The 17,963-nt window shown below is 50.7% G+C and overlaps 1 protein-coding gene across 1 annotated transcript in view; it reads left to right on the top strand.

Moving 5' to 3' along the window:
• Nucleotides 1-17,963, top strand: part of sptbn4b (spectrin, beta, non-erythrocytic 4b) — a 361,255-nt gene that overhangs the window by 315,846 nt on the left and 27,446 nt on the right. Inside the window, exons 31-32 of the mRNA XM_085973416.1 lie at nucleotides 3,791-3,848; nucleotides 9,750-10,036. Of these exons, the coding sequence (XP_085829542.1) occupies nucleotides 3,791-3,848; nucleotides 9,750-10,036 (345 nt within the window). The remainder of the gene's footprint in view (nucleotides 1-3,790; nucleotides 3,849-9,749; nucleotides 10,037-17,963) is intronic.

Raw genomic sequence — 17,963 nt, 5'->3', positions numbered from 1 at the left:
GGCAGTAATTCTCACCGAGTGAGTGAGGGACAGTAATTCTCACTGAGTGAGTGAGGGGCAGTAATTCTCACTGAGTGAGTGAGGGGCAGTAATTCTCACTGAGTGAGTGAGGGGCAGTAATTCTCACTGAGTGAGGGGCAGTAATTCTCACCGAGTGAGTGAGGGGCAGTAATTCTCGCTGAGTGAGTGAGGGGCAGTAATTCTCACTGAGTGAGTGAGGGGCAGTCATTCTCACTGAGTGAGTGAGGGGCAGTAATTGTCACTGAGAGAGTGAGGGGCAGTAATGCTCAGGGAGTGAGTGAGGGGCAGTAATTCTCACCGAGTTAGTGAGGGGCAGTAATTTTCACTGAGTGAGTGAGGGGCAGTAATTCTCACCGAGTGAGTGAGGGGCAGTAATTCTCACTGAGTGAGTGAGGGGCAGTAATTCTCACCGAGTGAGTGAGGGACAGTAATTCTCACTGAGTGAGTGAGGGGCAGTAATTCTCACTGAGTGAGTGAGGGGCAGTAATTCTCACTGAGTGAGTGAGGGGCAGTAATGCTCACTGAGTGAGGGGCAGTAATTCTCACTGAGTGAGTGAGGGGCAGTAATTTTCACTGAGTGAGGGGCAGTAATTCTCACCGAGTGAGTGAGGGGCAGTAATTCTCACCGAGTGAGTGAGGGGCAGTAATTCTCACTGTGAGTGAGGGGCAGTAATTCTCACTGAGTGAGTGAGGGGCAGTAATTCTCACTGAGTGAGTGAGGGGCAGTAATTCTCACTGAGGAAGTGAGGGGCAGTAATTCTCACTGAGTGAGTGAGGGGCAGTAATTCTCACTGAGTGAGTGAGGGGCAGTAATTCTCACTGAGTGAGTGAGGGGCAGTAATTGTCACTGAGTAAGTGAGGGGCAGTAATTCTCACTGAGTGAGAGAGGGGCAGTAATTCTCACTGAGTGAGGGGCCGTAATTCTCACTGAGTGAGTGAGGGGCAGTAATTCTAACTGTGAGTGAGGGGCAGTAATTCTCACTGAGTGAGTGAGGGGCAGTAATTCTAACTGTGAGTGAGGGGCAGTAATTCTCACTGAGTGAGTGAGGGGCAGTAATTCTCACTGAGTGAGTGAGGGGCAGTAATTCTCACTGAGTGAGGGGCAGTAATTCTCACTGAGTGAGTGAGGGGCAGTAATTCTAACTGAGTGAGGGGCAGTAATTCTCACTGAGTGAGTGAGGGGCAGTAATTCTCAACGAGTGAGTGAGGGGCAGTAATTCTCACTGAGGGAGTGAGGGGCAGTAATTCTCACTGAGTGAGTGAGGGGCAGTAATTCTCACTGAGGGAGTGAGGGGCAGTAATTCTCACTGAGTGAGTGAGGGGCAGTAATTCTCACTGAGTGAGTGAGGGGCAGTAATTCTCACTGAGTGAGGGGCAGTAATTCTCACTGAGTGAGTGAGGGGCAGTAATTCTAACTGTGAGTGAGGGGCAGTACTTCTCACTGAGGGAGTGAGGGGCAGTAATTCTCACTGAGTGAGTGAGGGGCAGTAATTCTCACTGAGTGAGTGAGGGGCAGTAATTCTCACTGTGTGAGTGAGGGGCAGTCATTCTCAATGAGTAAGTGAGGGGCAGTAATTCTCACTGAGTGAGTGAGGGGCAGTAATTCTCACTGAGTGAGTGAGGGGCAGTAATTCTCACCGAGTGAGTGAGGGGCAGTAATTCTCACTGAGTGAGTGAGGGGCAGTAATTCTCACTGAGTGAGGGGCAGTAATTCTCACCGAGTGAGTGAGGGGCAGTAATTCTCACTGAGTGAGTGAGGGGCAGTAATTCTCACCGAGTGAGTGAGGGGCAGTAATTCTCACCGAGTGAGTGAGGGGCAGTAAGTCTCTCTGAGTGAGTGAGTGGCAGTAATTCTCACTGAGTAAGTGAGCAGCAGTAATTCTCACCGAGTGGGTGAGGGGCAGTAATTCTCACTGAGTGAGTGAGGGGCAGTAATTCTCACTGAGTGAGTGAGGGGCAGCAATTCTCACTGAGTGAGGGGCAGTAATTCTCACTGAGTGAGTGAGAGGCAGTAATTCTCACTGAGTGAGTGAGGGGCAATAATTCTCACTGAGTGAGTGAGGGGCAGTAATTCTCACTGAGTGAGTGAGGGGCAATAATTCTCACCGAGTGAGTGAGGGGCAGTAATTCTCACTGTGCGTGACGGGCAGTAATTCTCACTGAGTGAGTGAGAGGCAGTAATTCTCACTGAGTGAGTGAGGGGCAATAATTCTCACTGAGTGAGTGAGGGGCAGTAATTCTCACTGAGTGAGTGAGGGGCAGTAATTCTTACTGAGTGAGTGAGGGGCAGTAATTCTCACTGAGTGAGTGAGGGGCAATAATTCTCACTGAGTGAGTGAGGGGCAGTAATTCTCACTGAGTGAGTGAGGGGCAGTAATTCTCACTGAGTGAGTAAGGGGCAGTAATTCTCACTGAGTGAGGGGCAGTAATTCTCACTGAGTGAGGGGCAGTAATTCTCACTGAGTGAGGGGCTGTAATTCTCACTGAGTGAGTGAGGGGCAATAATTCTCACCAAGTGAGGGGCAGTAATTCTCAGAGTGAGTGAGGGGCAGTAATTCTCACCGAGTGAGTGAGGGGCAGTAATTCTCACTGAGTGAGTGAGGGGCAGTAATTCTCACTGAATGAGTGAGGGGCCGTAATTCTCACTGAGTGAGGGGCAGTAATTCTCACCGAGTGAGTGAGGGGCAGTAATTCTCACTGAGTGAGTGAGGGGCAGTAATTCTCACTGAGTGAGGGGCAGTAATTCTCACTGAGGGAGTGAGGGGCAGTAATTCTCACTGAGTGAGTGAGGGGCAGTAATTCTCACTGAGTGAGTGAGGGGCAGTAATTCTCACTGAGTGAGTGAGGGGCAGTAATTCTCACTGAGTGAGTGAGGGGCAGTTATTCTCACCGAGTGAGTGAGAGGCAGTAATTCTCACTGAGTGAGTGAGGGTCAGTAATTCTCACTGAGTGAGTGAGGGGCAGTAATTCTCACTGAGTGAGTAAGGGGCAGTAATTCTCACTGAGTGAGTGAGGGGCAGTAATTCTCACTGAGTGAGTGAGGGGCAGTAATTCTCACTGAGTGAGGGGCAGTAATTCTCACTGAGTGAGCGAGGGGCAGTAATTCTCACAGTGAGGGGCAGTAATTCTCACCGAGTGAGTGAGGGGCAGTAATTCTCACTGAGTGAGTGAGGGGCAGTAATTCTCACCAAGTGAGGGGCAGTAATTCTCACTGAGTGAGTGAGGGGCAGTAATTCTCACTGAGTGAGTGAGGGGCAGTAATTCTCACTGAGTGAGTGAGGGGCAGTAATTCTCACTGAGTGAGTGAGGGGCAGTAATTCTCACTGTGAGTGAGGGTCAGTAATTCTCACTGAGTGAGTGAGGGGCAGTAATTCTCACCGAGTGAGTGAGGGGCAGTAATTCTCACTGAGTGAGTGAGGGGCAGTAATTCTCACTGAGTGAGTGAGGGGCAGTAATTCTCACTGAGTGAGTGAGGGGCAGTAATTCCCACCAAGTGAGGGGCAGTAATTCTCACTGAGTGAGTGAGGGCAGTAATTCTCACTGAGTGAGTGAGGGGCAGTAATTCTCACTGAGTGAGTGAGGGGCAGTAATTCTCACTGAGTGAGTGAGGGGCAGTAATTCTCACTGTGAGTGAGGGTCAGTAATTCTCACTGAGTGAGTGAGAGGCAGTAATTCTCACTGAGGGAGTGAGGGGCAGTAATTCTCACTGAGTGAGGGGCAGTAATCCTGAAGATTTTGAGGCGTGACCGTTATCGTCTTGTTTTCACAGGGACAGGAGGACAACTCTCGCTGATATTGTGGAGCAAATGCAGGAGAAGAAAGCCCAGGTGAGTGCGATGAGTCTGTTAGCTGCAGGAATCGTGATGGACGTGGACTCTCAGCCGGGCAGAATGACTTCCTGCTGTTCAAATGTTGACCCTGTGGGGGGCTGCATCAGTCTTTGAGTGGAGTTTCAAGCAGACTGTGGGTCTGAGCTGGTTTCATCCCCCCCAGTTCTTGAGTTTCGATTACATGCCACACTCTCACAGGCCAATATTATTCCACGAACAAGCTGCAGAGCTAATGAACTGAGGAATTAATGATTGCGCCTGGAAGTATTGACCAGAGGCAGCAGTAGTGATAGGGTGCCCATTGGAAGGGCTTCTGCAAAGAAGCCAAATGACTTTGACATCACTTTGCTGGATATCCGAGACCGGCCTAAAGGAATCGGGGAATAAATTCCCAGGGACAGACACGAACTTGAGCGTCTAAAGGATACTGGCACAGAATCTACAAAATGCTGACAGCCATCATTTGGGACTGAGTAATATAGAGTCATTCCTCTAGAAACAAAGGCAGGAAAAAAGAGCTTGTTGACTACCGACCCATTAGCCATACCTTGATATAGTGTAACCTACAACCTGCATTTATATAGCGCCTTTAACGTAGTAAAACCCCCAGAGGCGCTGCACCGGAGCGATTATCAGACAAAATTTGACACCGAACCACATAAAGAGATATTTGGACACTTGGTCGAAGAGATAGGTTTTAAGGAGCATCTTAAAGGAGGCGACAGAGGCGGAGAGGTTTAGGGAGGGAATTCCAGAGCTTAGGGCCCAGGCAGCTGAAGGCACGGCCACCAATGGTGGAGCGATTCAAATCAGTGATGCACAAGAGGCCAGAATTGGAGGAGCGCAGAGATCTCGGGGGTTGTAGGGCTGGAGGAGGTTGCAGAGATAGGGAGGGGTGAGTCCATGGAGGGATTTGAACACAAGGATGAGAATTTTAAATTGAGGCGTTGCCAGACCAAGATCCAATGTTGGTCAGCGAGCACAGGGGCGATGGCGAACCGGAATTGGTGCGAGTTAGGATACAGGCAGCTGAGTTTTGGACGAGCTCAGGTTTATGTAGGGTGGAAGATGGGAGGTTTGCCAGGAGAGCATTGGAATAGTCAAGTCTAAAGGTAACAAAGGCATGGAAGAAGGTTTCAGCAGCTGATGAGCTGAAGCAGTGGAGGAGTCAGGCGAAGTTACGGAGGTGGAAGTAGGCGGTCTTGGTGATGGAGCAGATATGATATAGTACAAACTACGATATAATGTAATCTATAATAAAATGTAACCTAAATATAACAATGTATGTTATAGTGTAATCTATGATATAGGTATCGGTGCTAGGGTGATATACTGAGTGGAGTGTCCCAGGGATCGGTGCTGGGTGATGTACTGAGTGGAGTGTCCCAGGGATCGGTGCTGGGTGATGTACTGAGTGTGTTGTCCCAGGGATCGGTGCTGGGTGATGTACTGAGTGGAGTGTCCCAGGGATCGGTGCTGGGTGATGTACTGAGTGGAGTGTCCCGGGGATCGGTGCTGGGTGATGTACTGAGTGGAGTGTCCCGGGGATCGGTGCTAGGGTGATGTACTGAGTGGAGTGTCCCAGGGATCGGTGCTGGGTGATGTACTGAGTGGAGTGTCCCAGGGATCGGTGCTAGGGTGATATACTGAGTGGAGTGTCCCAGGAATCGGTGCTAGGGTGATGTACTGAGTGGAGTGTCCCAGGGATCGGTGCTAGGGTGATATACTGAGTGGAGTGTCCCAGGGATCGGTGCTGGGTGATATACTGAGTGGAGTGTCCCAGGAATTGGTGCTGGGGAGATGTACTGAGTGGAGTGTCCCAGGGATCGGTGCTGGGTGATGTACTGAGTGGAGTGTCCCAGGGATCGGTGCTGGGGAGATGTACTGAGTGGAGTGTCCCAGGGATCGGTGCTGGGGAGATGTACTGAGTGGAGTGTCCCAGGGATCGGTGCTGGGTGATGTACTGAGTGGGGTGTCCCAGGGATCGGTGCTGGGTGATGTACTGAGTGGAGTGTCCCAGGGATCAGTGCTGGGGAGATGTACTGAGTGGAGTGTCCCAGGGATCGGTGCTGGGTGATGTACTGAGTGGGGTGTCCCAGGGATCGGTGCTGGGTGATGTACTGAGTGGAGTGTCCCAGGGATCAGTGCTGGGAGATGTACTGAGTGGAGTGTCCCGGGGATCGGTGCTGGGGAGATGTACTGAGTGGAGTGTCCCAGGGATCGGTGCTGGGTGATGTACTGAGTGGAGTGTCCCAGGGATCGGTGCTGGGTGATGTACTGAGTGGGGTGTCCCAGGGATCGGTGCTGGGTGATGTACTGAGTGGAGTGTCCCAGGGATCGGTGCTGGGTGATGTACTGAGTGGGGTGTCCCAGGGATTGGTGCTGGGGAGATGTACTGAGTGGAGTGTCCCAGGGATCGGTGCTGGGTGATGTACTGAGTGGGGTGTCCCAGGGATTGGTGCTGGGGAGATGTACTGAGTGGAGTGTCCCAGGGATCGGCGCTGGGAGATGTACTGAGTGGAGTGTCCCAGGGATCAGTGCTGGGGAGATGTACTGAGTGGCGTGTCCCAGGGATCGGTGCTGGGAGATGTACTGAGTGGAGTGTCCCAGGGATCGGTGCTGGGGACTGAGTGGAGTGTCCCAGGGATCGGTGATGGACTGAGTGGAGTGTCCCAGGGATCGGTGCTGAGGGATGTACTGAGTGGAGTGTCCCAGGGGATCGGTGCTGGGGACTGAGTGGAGTGTCCCAGGGGTCGGTGCTGGGAGATGTACTGAGTGGAGTGTCCCAGGGATCAGTGCTGGGTGATGTACTGAGTGGAGTGTCCCAGGGATCGGTGCTGGGTGATGTACTGAGTGGAGTGTCCCAGGGATCGGTGCTGGGAGATGTGCTGAGTGGAGTGTCCCAGGGATCAGTGCTGGGTGATGTACTGAGTGGAGTGTCCCAAGGATCGGTGCTGGGAGATGTACTGAGTGGAGTGTCCCAGGGATCGGTGCTGGGTGATGTACTGAGTGGAGTGTCCCAGGGATCGGTGCTGGGTGATGTACTGAGTGGAGTGTCCCAGGGATCGGTGCTGGGTGATGTACTGAGTGGAGTGTCCCAGGGATCGGTGCTGGGTGATGTACTGAGTGGAGTGTCCCAGGGATCGGTGCTGGGTGATGTACTGAGTGGAGTGTCCCAGGGATCGGTGCTGGGTGATGTACTGAGTGGAGTGTCCCAGGGATCGGTGCTGGGTGATGTACTGAGTGGAGTGTCCCAGGGATCGGTGCTGGGTGATGTACTGAGTGGAGTGTCCCAGGGATCGGTGCTGGGAGATGTACTGAGTGGAGTGTCCCAGGGATCGGTGCTGGGTGATGTACTGAGTGGAGTGTCCCAGGGATCGGTGCTGGGTGATGTACTGAGTGGAGTGTCCCAGGGATCGGTGCTGGGTGATGTACTGAGTGGAATGTCCCAGGGATCGGTGCTGGGTGATGTACTGAGTGGAGTGTCCCAGGGATCGGTGCTGGGTGATGTACTGAGTGGAGTGTCCCAGGGATCGGTGCTGGGTGATGTACTGAGTGGAGTGTCCCAGGGATCGGTGTTGGGTGATGTACTGAATGGAGTGTCCCAGGGATCGGTGCTGTGTGATGTACTGAGTGGAGTGTCCCAGGGATTGGTGCTGGGTGGAGTGTCCCAGGGATCGGTGCTGTGTGATGTACTGAGTGGTGTGTCCCAAGGATCGGTGCTGGGTGGAGTGTCCCAGGGATCGGTGCTGGGAGATGTACTGAGTGGAGTGTCCCAGGGATCGGTGCTGGGAGATGTACTGAATGGAGTGTCCCAGGGATCGGTACTGAGTGGAGTGTCCCAGGGATCGGTGCTGGGAGATGTACTGAGTGGAGTGTCCCAGGGATCGGTGCTGGGTGATGTACTGAGTGGAGTGTCCCAGGGATCGGTGCTGGGTGATGTACTGAATGGAGTGTCCCAGGGATCGGTGCTGGGAGATGTACTGAGTGAGGTCATAGAGTCATAATGGCACAGAAGGAGGCCATTTGGCCCATCTAGTCCATGCCGGTTCTCTGTAGAGCAATCCAGTCAGTCCCATTCCCCCGCTCTATCCCCGTAGCCCTGCAAGTTTATTTCCCTCAAGCGCCTATCCAGTCTCCCCTTGAAAACATTGAGTGTCTCCGCTTCCACCACTTCCGTCGGCAGCGAGTTCCAGGTCCTCACCACTCACTGAGTAAAAAAGTTTTTTCTCACGTCCCCCCTGTATCTCTTGCCCAAAACCTTAAATCTGTGTCCCCTAGTCCTTGTACCATCAACTAGTGGGAACAGCCTTTCCCCATCTAGCCTATCCAAACCCGTCATAATCTTGTACACCTCTATCAAATCACCCCTCAACCTCCTTTGCTCTAATGAAAACAAATCCAGCTTCTCCAACCTGTCCTTGTCACGAAGATCCCCGGAACCATTCTGGTAAATCTCCTCTGCACCCTCCCAAGGGCCTTCACATCCTTCCTAAAGTGTGGTGACCAGAACTGGACGCAATACTCCAGTTGTGGCCTAACCAGCGCTTTATAAAGGTTCAGCATAACTTCTCTACTTTTGTGCTCATTACCTCTATTTATGAAGCCCAAGATCCCATATGCTTTGTTAACCACTCTCTCAATATGTCCCTGGGACACTCCACTCAGTACACCTCCCCAGCACCGATCCCTGGGACACTCTACTCAGTACACCTCCCCAGCACCGATCCCTGGGACACCCCACTCAGTATATCTCCCAGCACCGATTCCTGGAACACCCCACTCAGTATATCTCCCAGCACCGATCCCTGGGACACTGTACTCAGTACATCTCCCACCACCGATCCCTGGGACACTCCATTCAGTACATCAAACAGCACCGATGCACATTAACTCCCAGGTCCCTCTGTCCCTGTACGCTCTCCAAAACTATGCCATGAAGTGTATCTTGCCTCTCCCTGTTCCTTCTGCCAAAATGCATCACCCCACGCTTCTCTGTATCCTGGGGATCGATGCTGGGGAGGTGTACTGACCCAGTTTGCACGAGCTACACTCGGTTGCTAGTGACCCATTTCTCTGATATAAGTTTCCATTCAAAAACCTCTTTTTAAATAACTAGAGGATCCTTGGAGAACAGAGATAATGAGCTAGATATTGCTGTCAAAGAAACGGTGAGGCTAATGGTGTCGCTGTTATTTATGCGCAACCAATTAACCGCACATCTGCCCCTCGCCTGAAGTTGCTGTAATCGCGAATATCCAGATGGTGCTGTCCGAGTTGCACTGCTCCACCATCAGCTTCTTATTAACGGCATCTCCATGTCTGCCTCACTAGTGAAGTTTCTGTCCGGCGTCGTATATACGGACTAAACACGCCACAGATATTTAGGGCTAGTAATTACTGGCGTGATAATTGTTAATTACTGCCAATCAACCTCTCTGGCTCAGAACATTATCTATTACAAGTGTAGTCTCATTCCTTCAGGTTTTGAATTTTTCGGTAAGATTTTTAAAATGTCAAATTTTACATTTTTGTCATACTTTTTCTTTGTCTCTCTTTTCACTCTCTCTTGATCCATTCTTTCTTTCCCTCTCTCTCTTTCTCTTTCTGTACCTGATTTGACTCTAATTCACCCTCTTGCTAAGTCACCTTCCTCTGTTTTTCCAAATAATGAAATCTCGTTGGTTAAGGAGATAGACGTCGTTGGTCCTGCCGTTCCCCGAGGTCCCAGACGCCCTGTTACCATCAGCTCGCACTGCCAGCAAGATACCGCGCCAAAATGTTCTGAGCTGAAAGGTGGGGGAACAAGTCTCGCTAATGGCAGACACCGCGAGATGCCGCGCTTCGGCTAAATCTGGTTGTGACTTGTGAACACTGAGCCTCCCTCTTCCCACACAGGGACGTGACTCATCACTGTCTGTTGGGCTACCAAATGGAATTGAGAAACTACCAGAGCGAACCCCACGACCAGACAGACCGAGAGCGAGAGACAGACCGAAGCCCAGGAGGAGGCCTCGACCGAAGGATCCAAACCAGCCAGCTGGGGAAACTCGCCGATCTCGCTCCGCACCATCACCACAGAGTAGCACCGCAGCCCCAGCACCGATAACACACACGGCCGAGCAGGAGGGGATCCTCGCTCGCAAACATGAACTGGAGGCTCCCAATAAAAAATCATCCAGCAGGTAATGTCGGTGTCGCACAGTCTGAACTCCAGGTTACTGTTGGTGTCTCACAGTCTGAACTCCAGGTTACTGTCGGTGTCTCACAGTCTGAACTCCAGGTTACTGTCGGAGTCGCACAGTCTGAACTCCAGTTTACTGTCGGTGTCACACAGTCTGAACTCCAGGTTACTGTCGGTGTCGCACAGCCTGAACTCCAGGTTACTGTCAGTGTCGCACAGTCTGAACTCCAGGTTACTGTCGGTGTCGCACAGTCTGAACTCCAGGTTACTGTCGGAGTCGCACAGTCTGAACTCCAGTTTACTGTCGGTGTCGCACAGTCTGAACTCCAGGTTACTGTCGGTGTCTCACAGTCTGAACTCCAGGTTGCTGTCGGTGTCGCACAGTCTGAACTCCAGGTTGCTGTCGGTGTCGCACAGTCTGAACTCCAGGTTACTGTCGGTGTCACACAGCCTGAACTCCAGGTTACTGTCGGTGTCACACAGTCTGAACTCCAGGTTACTGTCGGTGTCACACAGTCTGAACTCCAGGTTACTGTCGGTGTCACACAGCCTGAACTCCAGGTTACTGTCGGTGTCTCACAGTCTGAACTTCAGGTTACTGTCGGTGTCGCACAGTCTGAACTCCAGGTTACTGTCGGTGTCACACAGTCTGAACTCCAGGTTACTGTCAGTGTCGCACAGTCTGAACTCCAGGTTACTGTCGGTGTCACACAGTCTGAACTCCAGGTTACTGTCGGTGTCACACAGTCTGAACTCCAGATTACTGTCGGTGTCGCACAGTCTGAAGTCCAGGTTACTGTCGGTGTCGCACAGCCTGAACTCCAGGTTACTGTCGGTGTCGCACAGTCTGAACTCCAGGTTACTGTCGGTGTCTCACAGTCTGAACTCCAGGTTACTGTCGGTGTCTCACAGTCTGAACTCCAGGTTACTGTCGGTGTCACACAGTCTGAACTCCAGGTTACTGTCGGAGTCACACAGTCTGAACTCCAGGTTACTGTCCGTGTCGCACAGTCTGAACTCCAGGTCACTGTCGGTGTCACACAGTCTGAACTCTAGGTTACTGTCAGTGTCACACAGTCTGAACTCCAGGTTACTGTCGGTGTCGCACAGTCTGAAGTCCAGGTTACTGTCGGTGTCTCACAGTCTGAACTCCAGGTTACTGTCCGTGTCGCACAGTCTGAAGTCCAGGTTACTATCGGTGTCGCACAGCCTGAACTCCAGGTTACTGTCAGTGTCACACAGTCTGAACTCCAGGTTACTGTCGGTGTCTCACAGTCTGAACTCCAGGTTACTGTCAGTGTCGCACAGTCTGAACTCCTGTTACTGTCGGTGTCACACAGCCTGAACTCCAGGTTACTGTCGGTGTCTCACAGTCTGAACTCCAGGTTACTGTCGGTGTCACACAGCCTGAACTCCAGGTTACTGTCGGTGTCGCACAGTCTGAACTCCAGGTTACCGTCAGTGTCACACAGTCTGAACTCCAGGTTACTGTCAGTGTCGCACAGTCTGAACTCCAGGTTACTGTCGGTGTCACACAGTCTGGACTCCAGGTTACTGTCGGTGTCGCACAGTCTGAACTCCAGGTTACCGTCAGTGTCACACAGCCTGAACTCCAGGTTACTGTCGGTGTCACACAGTCTGAACTCCAGGTTACTGTCGGTGTCACACAGTCTGAACTCCAGGTCACTGTCAGTTTCACACAGTCTGAACTCCAGGTTACTGTCGGAGTCACACAGTCTGGACTCCAGGTTACTGTCGGTGTCTCACAGTCTGAACTCCAGGTTACTGTCAGTGTCGCACAGTCTGAACTCCAGGTTACTGTCGGTGTCACACAGTCTGAACTCCAGGTTACTGTCGGTGTCACACAGTCTGAACTCCAGGTTACTGTCGGTGTCGCACAGTCTGAACTCCAGGTTACTGTCGGTGTCGCACAGTCTGAACTCCAGGTTACTGTCGGTGTCGCACATTCTGAACTCCAGGTTACTGTCGGTGTCACACAGTCTGAACTCCAGGTTACTGTTGGTGTCTCACAGTCTGAACTCCAGGTTACTGTCGGTGTCACACAGTCTGGACTCCAGGTTACTGTCGGTGTCTCACAGTCTGAACTCCAGGTTACTGTCAGTGTCACACAGTCTGAACTCCAGGTTACTGTCGGTGTCTCACAATCTGAACTCCAGGTTACTGTCGGTGTCACACAGTCTGAACTCCAGGTTACTGTCGGTGTCACACAGTCTGAACTCCAGGTTACTGTCAGTGTCGCACAGTCTGAACTCCAGGTTACTGTCGGTGTCTCACAGTCTGAACTCCAGGTTACTGTCGGTGTCGCACAGTCTGGACTCCAGGTTACTGTCGGTGTCACACAGTCTGAACTCCAGGTTACTGTCGGTGTCTCACAGTCTGAACTCCAGGTTACTGTCGGTGTCACACAGTCTGAACTCCAGGTTACTGTCAGTGTCTCACAGTCTGAACTCCAGGTTACTGTCAGTGTCACACAGTCTGAACTCCAGGTTACTGTCGGTGTCGCACAGCCTTAACTCCAGGTTACTGTCAGTGTCGCACAGTCTGAACTCCAGGTTACTGTCAGTGTCGCACAGTCTGAACTCCAGGTTGCTGTCGGTGTCGCACAGTCTGAACTCCAGGTTACTGTCGGTGTCACACAGCCTGAACTCCAGGTTACTGTCGGTGTCACACAGCCTGAACTCCAGGTTACTGTCGGTGTCACACAGTCTGAACTCCAGGTTACTGTCGGTGTCACACAGCCTAAACTCCAGGTTACTGTCGGTGTCTCACAGTCTGTACTTCAGGTTACTGTCGGTGTCGCACAGTCTGAACTCCAGGTTACTGTCGGTGTCACACAGCCTGAACTCCAGGTTACTGTCGGTGTCACACAGCCTGAACTCCAGGTTACTGTCGGTGTCACACAGCCTGAACTCCAGGTTACTGTCGGTGTCACACAGTCTGAACTCCAGGTTACTGTCGGTGTCACACAGTCTGAACTCCAGGTTACTGTCGGTGTCTCACAGTCTGAACTTCAGGTTACTGTCGGTGTCTCACAGTCTGAACTTCAGGTTACTGTCAGTGTCACACAGTCTGAACTCCAGGTTACTGTCGGTGTCACACAGTCTGAACTCCAGGTTACTGTCCGTGTCGCACAGTCTGAAGTCCAGGTTACTGTCGGTGTCACACAGCCTGAACTCCAGGTTACTGTCAGTGTCACACAGCCTGAACTCCAGGTTACTCTCAGTGTCACACAGCCTGAACTCCAGGTTACTGTCGGTATCACACAGTCTGAACTCCAGGTTACTGTCGGTGTCTCACAGTCTGAACTCCAGGTTACTGTCGGTGTCACACAGTCTGAACTCCAGGTTACTGTCGATGTCACACAGCCTGAACTCCAGGTTACTGTCGGTGTCAAACAGTCTGAACTCCAGGTTACTGTCGGTGTCACACAGTCTGAACTCCAGGTTACTGTCGGTGTCTCACAGCCTGAACTCCAGGTTACTGTCGGTGTCACACAGTCTGAACTCCAGGTTACTGTCCGTGTCGCACAGCCTGAACTCCAGGTTACTGTCGGTGTAGCACAGTCTGAACTCCAGGTTACTGACGGTGTCACACAGTCTGAACTCCAGGTTACTGTCGGTGTCTCACAGTCTGAACTCCAGGTTACTATCGGTGTCTTACAGTCTGAACTCCAGGTTACTGTCTGTGTCACACAGTCTGAACTCCAAGTTACTGTCGGTGTCGCACAGTCTGAACTCCAGGTTACTGTCGGTGTCACACAGTCTGAACTCCAGGTTACTGTCGGTGTCACACAGTCTGAACTCCAGGTTACTGTCGGTGTCGCACAGTCTGAACTCCAGGTTACTGTCGGTGTCTCACAGTGTCACACAGTCTGAACTCCAGGTTACTGTCGGTGTAACACAGTCTGAACTCCAGGTTACTGTCGGTGTCACACAGTCTGAACTCCAGGTTACTGTCGGTGTCTCACAGTCTGAACTCCAGGTTACTGTCGGTGTAACACAGTCTGAACTCCAGGTTACTGTCGGTGTCTCACAGTCTGAACTCCAGGTTACTGTCGGTGTCTCACATTCTGAACTCCAGGTTACTGTCGGTGTCGCACAGTCTGAACTGCAGGTTACTGTCGGTGCCTCACAGTCTGAACTCCAGGTTACTGTCGGTGTCGCACAGTCTGAACTCCAGGTTACTGTCGGTGTCTCACAGTCTGAACTCCAGGTTACTGTCGGTGTCTCACAGTCTGAACTCCAGGTTACTGTCGGTGTCGCACAGTCTGAACTCCAGGTTACTGTCGGTGTCACACAGTCTGAACTCCAGGATACTGTCGGTGTCTCACAGTCTGAACTCCAGGTTACTGTCGGTGTCGCACAGTCTGAACTCCAGGTTACTGTCGGTGTCACACAGTCTGGACTCCAGGTTACTGTCGGTGTCTCACAGTCTGAACTCCAGGTTACTGTCGGTGTCGCACAGTCTGAACTCCAGGTTACTGTCAGTGTCGCACAGTCTGAACTCCAGGTTACTGTGCCGACTCTTTGATAGCGCTCGCCAATTAATCCTACTCCCCTGCTCGTTCCCCCATAGTCCGCATAATTTTCCCCTTCAAGTATTTATCCAATTTCCTTTTGAAAGTTATTATTGAAGCTGCTCCCACCGCCCTTTCATGCAGTGTATTCCAGATCACAACAAAATGTCACCTCTCGCCTCTGGTTCTTTTGCCAATCACCTTCAGCCTGTGTCCTCTGGTGACCAACCCTCCTGCCACTGAAAATAGCTTCTATTTATTTATTCTATCAAAACCCTTTAAGATTTTGAACATCTCTATCAAATCTCCACTTAACGTTCTCTGCTCTGAGGAGATCAACTCCAGCTTCACTAATATCCCCACATAACTGAAGTCCCTCAATCCTGGTACCATTCTCGTAAATCTCTTCTGCATTTTCTCCAAGGCCAGGACATCCTTCCTAAAGTGCGGTGCCCAGAATTGGACACAGTACTCTAGCTGGGGCATAACCAGTGATTTATAAAGATTTACATAGAAACATAGAAGATAGGAGCAGGAGTAGGCCATTCAGCCCCTCGAGCCTACTCCGCCATTCAATGAGATCATGGCTGATCATCCAAATTCAGTACCCTGTCCCTGCCTTCTCCCCATATCCCTTGATCCCTTTAGCCTTAAGAAATATATCCAACTCCTTCTTGAATATATTTAATGAATTGGCCTCCACTGCCTTCTGTGGTAGAGAATTCCACAGGTTCACCACTCTCTGGGTGAAGAAATTCCTCCTCATTTCTGTCCTAAATGGCTTACCCCTTATCCTTAGACTGTGACCCCTGGTTCTGGACTCCGCCCGCCATCGGGAACATCCTTCCTGCATCTAGTCTGTCTAGTCCTGTTAGAATTTTATAAGTTTCAATGAGATCCCCTCTCATTCTTCTAAACTCCAGCGAGTACAAGCCCAATTGTCCCAATCTCTCCTCATACGTCATTCCTGCCATCCCAGGTATCAGTCTGGTGAATCTTCGCTGCGCTCCCTCCATGGCAAGAACATCCTTCCTCAGATAAGGCGACCAAAACTGCACACAATCCTCAAGGTGTGGTCTCACCAAGGCCCTGTTCAACTGCAGCAAGACATCCCTGTTCCTGTACTCAAACCCTCTCGCTACGAAGGCCAACATACCATTTGCCTTCTTAACCGCCTGCTGCACCTGCATGCTTACCTTCAGCAACTGGTGCACAAGGACACCCAGGTCTCGTTGCACTTCCCCTTCTCCCAATCTATTGCCGTTCAGCAGAACTTCCTTGTTTTTATATTCATTGCCTCTATTTATAAAGCCATGGAACCCATGTGCTTTTTTAACAGCCTTCTCAAATTCTCCTGCCAGCCCTCCAACTCGCTCTATTCCTGCATTCCCTTTAAAATTGTACCATTTAGTTCTTATTGCCTCTCTTCATACGTCCTACCACAATGTAGCACTTCACACTCCTCTGCATTAAACTGCATCTGCCACCTGTCTGCCCATTTCACCAGTCTCTCTCTTTCCTCCTGAAGTCTGTTACTGTCCTCCTCACTGTTCACTACATTTCCCAGTTATGTTTTGCACTCACTGGTTTCTCTTGTTTGGACCGGATGGGAGGTTTGGAAAGGCCTGTTTTTAGTGTTGTTGCCCCATTGGTGGATGAATCCCAAATCAGGACCCTGAGACCTGTTAGTATCAGCAGCAGCAGGTATTTGTAAATTAATAGGAAGATTAATTCATCTCGGCCGCAACCTCATGAAGTTGCTGGATTTGCACATTAATTGTCCACAGAAAGTTAATGGCCCAGAACTTGGTGTCGGGGGCTTCCCGCGCGTGCAAGTCCCCGACCTGCACTCACCCTGCGCGCTGACATCTGAAGCCCGGGCCTGCTTGCATTTCCTGTCCCAGGCCCGGTTCAGATGTCAGCGCGCAGTGCTTACCTGATCCAGCGGCGTAGTTAGTGCAATGTGCCGGCTGGGATCAGGTGAGCACTGTACAACCAATCAGGGGAGGGGAAGGTTCATTCATGAGTTTGAGAGTAAGAACTGTCAAACTCATGAAAACTACGGGGGCCCAAAACACTATTTAAACTTTAAATAAAAATTTAAAAAACACCCCAATCATTAAATTAAGTATAAATAAGTTTAAAAAAATAATTTAAACAATAATTTATTTTTTTGAAAAAAAGAAATTTTTAATAAAAAGGGTCTAAAAACTAAACTTAACTTATTGTAGATTCTTTAAAATAATAAACCTGTGGGGAAAAAAATTCTAAACTGCAATAAAACACCACTTACCTGTAAAAATAAATACTTACGTGTGCTTTTTACAAGCGTAAAGACCGGAGGCCTTTACACATGCGCAAATCCCCCAAAACAGAGGAAATCCAAGACGCACGCGCTGCCCCCTACAGCGCACGCGCTAGCCTCTTCACCTCTTGGGTTAGAGGAGAGGAAATGCCGGTTTTCAGCGCATGCGCTGTGCATGCTTAAAACCGGCATTTCCTCCAGCCAGACGCATGAGTACCCCTTCCGTACTCACGCGTTTGGGGAGGAATTACTGCCCCAATCTGTCAATTAATAGCGTAAGTACCCTTTTAACAATGTAATAATTGTTAATGCATGCCAATCAATGTTCCTGCTCATTTTCCTTGGGTGCGCGGCCCATTCAAATTTCAAATTTCCACGCATGCAGTTTTTCCATTCAAAAGCCGGTGAGCGGCCTGCGCGGCAACAGTGATGCCAATCAACATCTCTGGCCCAGAAAGTGAACAGTTAAAAGTGTGGAGTCTCATTCCTTCAGGTAGTAAATTGTTGGCGCGTTTAAAAATGTCAGATTTAAAATTTTTACATTTCTTATTTTCCTTTTCGTCTCTTTTCCTCCCTTAATCCAATCTGTTCCAGATTTGACATAGAATTCACCCACTCTAACTCACCCTCCTTCTCAGTCCTTCCTCTGTTTATTTCTTAATCCTTTAATCTCATTGGTTAAGGAGATCGACTGTTGGCCCCGTCATTCACCGAGGTCCCAGGCGCCTGGTTGCCCTGGCTCGTTCTCAGCTCGCACTCCCAGCAAGCTACAGGGCAAAAATGTCAATGCCTAACCATGCACGAAGGAGTCTAACTAACAGGGAAAGCCATTAGATCCTCGCTCCACTAAATCTGGCTCAGTATCAGGCAAAAAAATTGGTGCAAAGTCATTGGGGTAGATTTTGATCTTGTGCGATAGTGTGAAACGAGTAATAGTGAATCGGCAGCCTAATTTACATCTCTTCCCCATTTTCTATTTCCATTGACAGGCTGAGTAACTCCTGGGGGGAAAAATTCAGTTGTTTGCGCCTCCCGTTAGCGCCTTAAGAGGGTGCTAATGGGGCGCAAAGCAACCAGCGCCCGGGC

The sequence above is a fragment of the Somniosus microcephalus genome, chromosome 34, assembly GCF_052327205.1.
Source record: "Somniosus microcephalus isolate GS21.2 chromosome 34, FLI_Smic_1.0, whole genome shotgun sequence".
Classification (NCBI taxonomy): domain Eukaryota; kingdom Metazoa; phylum Chordata; class Chondrichthyes; order Squaliformes; family Somniosidae; genus Somniosus; species Somniosus microcephalus.
The sequence above is the reverse complement of the archived record's forward strand: the minus strand, read 5'-3'. Positions and strand labels throughout refer to the sequence as shown.